Genomic DNA, 7,571 nt, shown 5'->3' with positions numbered 1-7,571 from the left:
TTTCACAGTCAAATATTGATAGATATTTGGTGGATCTTTTAACATATATACGGGATCTGAATAAAAAATATTAAATTTACGTGAATTCGTAAACGACCCTCTAGAACTGCCCGTGATTAGATGGCAACAGAATATGGATGCCATGCTAAGTTTGACGCTTTATCAATAAAACCAATGACCGTTTATTTAGTACCAATACTATGGTTAATTGATTTGTATTATTATTCTATTAGATTATTTTATCTATCATAAATTAACGTATTTGACCCAAAGAGTATAGTTTTTCTTGACTACTGAATGCATTTGAAATTTCTCTATTTTTTTGCAAATATGCAAGTCGCGGTTCGAACTCCATTTTAGTCACAGAAAATATCACAGCATGTTTATTATGACCTTGAAAAGCAAATCTGACGTTGACGATCAACAAATTAAATTTGGAGTTTGTGCGCTTTTCTTAATCTAGAAATTGAGGTGTTTGCTTGGTCTAGAAGGAACTTTAATGAAGGTACTGTCCTATATTTTCAAGTGCATTCTTTATATTTTTGTTTTTTCTTTCCTAAATTGATCTTCACCAAGCGCTTGCAAAATCATGTCATTAAGGGTGTGTTTCTACAAAGTGGGGATTATTTTCTTGAAAAATAGGTGATTTTCTTACTTATTTTTTTTTTATTTTTAGCATGTTAGCAGGTAATAGTCCTGAGAACATTAATATATAATTTGGGCCAACACTATAGGGGTTGATGAGAGGGATGACTGTTGGGTCGGGGTCGGGTGGGTGTCAAGGGTGGAAGCTTGGGTGCGAGGGTGTGGGGGCGGGCAAGGGGTGAGAGTAGTGTGGGTGTCACTTATGAAATTTATTTTTTCACCTTTCATTTGGGAAGTTATTTTTTCTAATTTTTAATAAATTTATTTTCCTAAAAATAAATTAACATATTTTCACCAACCAAACGTGAGAAAATTGAAAAACTTTTTTCCATAACTAACACATCCTAAGAATAATAGCATGTTTGGCCAAGCTTCTAAAAACAGCTTATTTAAAAAAGTACTTTTCAAAAAAATACTTTTGGCTAAAAGCAGTTTCTGTTTGGCCAATTAATTTAAAAAGTATTTTTGAGTAGCAATTAGTATTTGGCCAAGCTTTTAAAAAGTGTTTCTATATGTATTTTTCTCAAAAGTACTTTTCAAAAAAATGCTTTTGGGCAAAAGTTATTTTTTAGCTTCTGAAAAACTGTTTCTGCTACTCCCCAAAAGCACTTATTTTCTCTTAAAAATTTGGTCAAACACCTCATTTTTAAAAAAAAAAAAATACTTTTTAAAAAAATAAGTACTTTTAAAGTTTAAATAAGTTTGGCAAAAAAGACTATAAATAAATAAATAATGCTTCGTTCGCCGCAAAAGTAGAAAATTGCACAAAGTCAGCGGCGAATACTATATAGCATCCCCACGAGTTTTGGAAAATTTGCCGTACAAGAAATGATTGGTAATAATTACTAGGTAAATGTGTATGTATTCTTTTCTCTTGGGCTCTACGGTTTTATTATTATATTATTAAGAAGCTGCAAAGGAACTAGAATAGTGTAGGGTCTTGTAGGTCCTGTACTCTTTATTCAATGTTAATTGAGTAAAGGGACACTTCTTTATAGATCTTGGCTGAGATTGACAATTGATAATTCAAAACTCTTGACTATTCTTTTGGAGAAATCAATGGTACCGGTTGTGTTTTGGAAACAATCCTTCCAAGCTTTGTTCGCATTTTATAACACTAGTTATGTGAGGTCTGTGCTAAGCCCGGGCTCAAACTCAAGATATAAAAATAGATATTTTAACTAAAGAAATATTTTCTTCAAATCAAATGTGGAGCCGGAATTTGTCATTTATAACTTATGTATCATAATTTTCTGAAATTATTTAGTTCTAAATAAATAATCTATACATAGTTAATAAACTTTTAAGACAAATACATAATTTAACTTGTGCAGCGGATGGAGCTGCTCCTCTCTTAATTAGGAATTAGGGGTTCGGCTCGGGCTCAAACTCAAGATATAAAAGTAGATATTTTAACTAAAGAAGTATAATTTGTGTTAGTACAAGTGTACAACATCAACCATATACCCATTGTAGTCCCACAAGTGGGTAGTTATATGAAAGCAGAATTTTCATTCCACTCCTTTAATATTTTAACTTCCATTTTGATGAAATTATTTACTTCAAATCAAATGTGGAGCCAGAATTTGACATTTATAACTTATGTATCCTAATTTTCTGATGTTATTTAGTTCTAAATAAATAATCTATACATAGTTAATGAACTTTTAAGACAAATACATAATTTAACTTGTGCAGCGGATGGAGCTGCTCCTCTCTTAATTATGGATTAGGGGTTCGAACATGGATATGGAAAAAATCTTTGGAGGAAGCGCTCCCCCCGAATAGGCGCGATACAGTGCGAATTATCTGGATTAATTGGGCTCAAATGCGGATATCGAGCACCAACCAGAAAACCAAAGAACATGAAAAATGAGGTAGGAGATTCCATAGTTTTTCAAAAGTAGACCTTAAAAACAAAAAACAAAAAAATTGACTTAAATAAATAAGATTAGGACCTAAAAGTAATTAATTAAAAAGTTTTTAAAAAAAATGGAAATTATTGTGAGGACTACAAAAGTCCCCAGGTTCGATAGCTTTTGAAAAGTAGACCTTAAAAAAAATTGACTTAAATAAATAAGATTAGGACCTAAAAATAATTAATTAAAAAGTTTTAAAAAAATTGAAAAATTATTGTGAGGACTACAAAAGTCCCCACATTTGCTCTTATATATATATATATATATATATTATAACATGTGTTCATTCACCTAGTCAAAGTGAAATATGTAATTATTTTTTGTAGATATATGGACAGACGAAACTAGGAAGTGACGTTATTGGTTTCTAAACTTATTATCGAACTCTTAATTCATCTAATTATTAGTGCTCAATTAGATATTTGTACATATACCTATAAGGGTTGTGGTGGATTAATAAGTATCCTTTCATTTTTAATCAGAGATCTCGGGTTCTAGTCATGTCGAATATACAGAGTCACTTTTTGTAGGTAGCGTTTTACCCTAATCCTAATGTAGGACTTCCCGACGCGAATCTGGAATTAGTCGGGTTCCAATGCGTGTATTGAATACCGGGTGAAAAACCCAAAAAGAAAAACAATATTTACACATATAAAATTAATTTCCTACAAATATGAGGTCTAAGCCAAAGTTGTAGGATTCGTCCGAACTCGCGTACCTAAAAGTGTAACTCCACCCCCCCCCCCCCCCCCCCCAAGTATATACAAAAATCCAGGCTGATAATGAATATATTTGATGGGAATGTAACTTTAGACGATGAAGAATTAGGTTCTATTTAAATTCTTTATTGGTTTTGGAAACTATTCAGAGTAAACAAATGCTCTTGAATATAGGAGAAGCACCATAAAAAGAAATTACTAATGACTTTAAGTTTGGAGGGTGGATATATTGGAGAAATGAGATATTTTACCTCTTATAATTTGAATAAAAAAAAATGACTTTTTAAAATCTCTTAATTATGTGTAAAAAATAAAAATCTCTAATTAAAAGATCATAAAATTAAAAAAAAAATGTAAAAGACCATTAAAGGGCAGTTCACTTGTTGACCCTTTTATTTGTCAAAGACTTAATGAATAGTCAATATATTACCTTTTAAAGGACAAATAACTAGTTGCAATTGGCAGCACAACTTGGTACTGTAAGTACCCCAGTAGGCTACTATCCTCACAGTTAACAACAACAACAACGACAAGACCTTATCTCTATTTTTGCGGGGTAAAAAGGTTGTTTTTGATAAACCCCCAGTTCAAAAGAAACGTAATCAATACAGGATTGTAAAAAAAAAAAAAAACAGTAAAATATCAAGATACAAAACAAATGGCGCGACATATAGTAATACACACATAAAGATAATGATCTACGCGATACCAAAATAATATGACTAAGCCTGTTTGGCCAAGCTTATTTTTCCCCCAAAAGTACTTATTTTTTCAATAAGTACTTATTTGAAAAAAAAGTGAGGTGTTTGGCCAAGCTTTTGGGAGAAAATAAGTACTTCTGGGGAGTAGCAGAAACAGTTTTTCAGAAGCTAAAAAAAACAGTTTTTGCCCAAAAGCACTTTTTTGAAAAGTACTTTTGAGAAAAATACAAATAGAAACATTTTTTAAAAGCTTGGCCAAACACTAATTGTTGCTCAAAAGTGTTTTTTTAATTAATTGGCCAAACACAAACTATTTTTTGCTAAAAGTGTTTGTTTGAAAAGTACTTTTAAAAAAAATGTTTTTTAAAATAAGTTAATTTTAAAAGCTTGGCCAAACAGGCTATAAGAAAAGGGGAAGAGGAGATGGAAAGGCTAACCCCCCACCTCTCTCACACACAGTGCAACAAACTCAACTACCTACTAACTTTCTATCCTCATAGTTAACTGTTTAGGTAAATCTTAGTGCAAGTATATATGTTTACCCCAACATCTTTTCTGGTCTTAATACAAAGTTGTTTGCGGTTGTAATTATCTTTATTTTTTTTAGTATGGGTTAATGGTCAAGTTTAGCGGTCAGCACGAGTGGGGTTTGTAAATGAAAGCCGCCTTCAAAATTTACGACGGGTATGAACGTTCGATTTTTTATTTTTATTTTTATTTTTTACCTTCAAATTCTTAGGGAGGAATTTGGTCATGTGAATTGAATGTAAGAATTAATTTATGATAAACATACATGCACGCTAGGATATCAACATCTTAAACATGATAACCTCACATGAAAATATAATAGAAAGCTTATTTTATTGCAGTAAGAAAGATCAACAATATAGCAACAATAACATATCCATTACAATCTCACAAGTGGGGTCTGAGAAGGGTACAGTGTACGCAAACATTACCACTACCTAAGACCCTCGGCTCAAAGAAAGGTGAAAAAAAAAACAGTAACAACAAATAGGAACCGCATAATCGAAGCAAAAGGAACAACGTTTAGTGAAAATCAACTATATTGCCTTATTGATAAATTGATTTCTCTCCTCTTATTTTTTTTTTCCTTGTGTTATTGTGTTACTGCGATTAAAATAATGAAAAAATTATTATACATAATATATGTCTACAACTAAAAACAAAAAACGATCATGAAGCACCATAAAAAGAAATGACTTCAGGAAGGTGAGCAATTGAAGGATAATTGACATGAGTCGTTGAGCCATTTAATTTGTCAAATTTATAACTCATAATTTGTCCCTATAGATATATAGCCTTGAAGACAAAGAATAGTTGTCATTGGCAGCACAACTTGGTACTATTAGAACCCCACTACGTACCTTCATTGTTTAGCAGTTTAGCTTCTATCCCAAGGGCATCTACAGTAAAAGTCCGTACCAAACTGTACGTCAAACTATATCAATTTGTCACCGTTAAAAAATTAGTTTAATGAGGTAATAATATATACTAATTAACTATGATTACGTACGTGAAGTCTGTTGCAAACACATTACACAGTCATGCATTTAATTACTGGGTTGATATAAACACTGGAGGCGAATAAATTTTTACCGAACATTTGCAGTAGTAATTAGGGAGATTTAAAGAGGAAGACTGGGGTCATTTGGTTTAGAAGAAAGTTATGAAGTGATTACTTATGCAAAGATTTTAATACAATGCAAGAATAGTAATGCGGTTGTAATGTAGAGATTGGAGATGATAATGTAGTGATTATAATATAAAGATTGTGAGCAGAAATCATTTATCAGTGAATGTTTGGTTTGTTATATTAAAAATTATTATGTAGTGTATATTTAAAAATATATTTTTATATATTTAATATTGGTTGCTACATGAAGGGTCATTTTGTCACTTAATAATTTTAATCCCACTTACTTATTTCACATTTTATTTCGCATAAAATAATACACAACATCCCTTAAGTTACGCAGAAATTATTTGCGAGGACAACCTAAAAAGTAGCCAAATAATATATACATATAGTTTGATAGTTTAAAACATATATTACACTATAAATATATCTGATGCTGCAAACCAAAAAGACCCCGGAAGAACTTATAGTACGAGTGATGTGTATATGTTTACACCCACATGTTTTCTGCTCCTAATACAAACTTCTTGTGGTTCTAATTATCTTTAGTTTTAAATATTTATGGGGTACTGGTTAAGTTTAGCAGTCAAGTTTTGTAAATCAAGACGAATTCAAACTCATATAAACGCTCTTTTTTTTTTTCTTTTTTTTTTTGCCCTTTCTGCAGATTTTAAGGGAGAGAAATTTGGTGTGAATAGGAGACGATGAAAGAAGATCCTTTTGATGTGATATGAATTTATTAATTTTACACCTAAGTATCTATAATCATAAACTATGCAGCCAAGTCTTTTTGTCCATAACATGTAGCCAATTAGTAAATGAAATTTCGTGGGGCTTGCAGGAACAGTAGTAATATTTGTTTTTTTTGTCAAATACGTGCCTTTGACAATTGACTCAATCTTGTATACAGCACATAACGGTCAACTCTTCCTTAGCGACGTCATTTCTTAAATGTCAAACTGTCAACGTTAAAATAAATAAAAATTAGGCTTCAATTATTTGCCGTACAAACTTCCAATCCTTTTTTTTTTTTTCCTCTATAAATACGTACCCACAACTTATCTTCTATAATATATAATCAAATAAACACAAGCAGCATATCCTTCCTTAAAATCATTCATTTTCCCATTTAAGAAATATGTCATCAGCAGCAAAGAATGTGAGAGTTCCAGTAAAGATAGTGATAATCAACACACAATATATAGAGACTGATGCAAGCAGTTTCAAATCAGTTGTTCAGAGACTTACAGGCAAGAATTCGACTGTGGCGGTGGAGGCAGCAGCCGCTCTGCCTCCAGCTGCCACCTGCGGCGGCTGCCACGTCGCTAGTAATTATTGGGATGATCAGAATGCTAGTGGTGGTGCTACTGGTCCAAGTTTGGGAAGATTAAAGTCATTTAATGATTTTGACAAGTTGTTTAAAGAGTTGCCTCCTTTGGATGACCTTCTTCGACTTTATGCAGATGAATTCGTACATGCTTCCTAAATTTCTCATTAATACATACTAAATGATGTACTAAAACACTTATGGAGTATTATTTAATGATTTTGACAAGTTGTTTAAAGAGTTGCCTCCTTTGGATGACCTTCTTCGGCTTTATGCAGATGAATTCGTACATGCTTCCTAAATTTCTCATTAATACATACTAAATGATGTACTAAAACACTTATGGAGTATTATTTAATTTATTCATTCATTCTTTATTATATCCTTCTCTTATGTTCTAGCCGAAGTCTATCAGAAAAAGCCTCTCTAGCCGTCAAAATATAGGGATAAGGTCTGTGTATATTTTACCCTCTCCAACCCCTCCTGTTGAGATTATGCCGGGTATTTTGTTGTTTTTGTTGTCTTATGTTCTAGCTGAATTCGACTTTTGATGTTCAATCGAATTATATGATGTACTAAAACACTTCTACCATTATTTAA

At 31.8% G+C, this 7,571-nt stretch overlaps 1 protein-coding gene across 1 annotated transcript; it reads left to right on the top strand.

Annotated features, from left to right (window-relative positions):
* The first annotated feature begins 6,706 nt into the window (after positions 1-6,706).
* Positions 6,707-7,209, top strand: LOC132618180 (VQ motif-containing protein 10-like). The gene has a single exon (XM_060333237.1). It carries the CDS (start codon positions 6,783-6,785, stop codon positions 7,128-7,130), a length of 348 nt encoding a protein of 115 aa, XP_060189220.1. The 5' UTR covers positions 6,707-6,782; the 3' UTR covers positions 7,131-7,209.
* Positions 7,210-7,571: the final 362 nt, after the last annotated feature.

This window comes from Lycium barbarum, chromosome 11 (genome assembly GCF_019175385.1).
Source record: "Lycium barbarum isolate Lr01 chromosome 11, ASM1917538v2, whole genome shotgun sequence".
Lineage (NCBI taxonomy): Eukaryota > Viridiplantae > Streptophyta > Magnoliopsida > Solanales > Solanaceae > Lycium > Lycium barbarum.
Note: the sequence above shows the minus strand (reverse complement) of the source record. Positions and strands in the feature narration are given on the sequence as shown.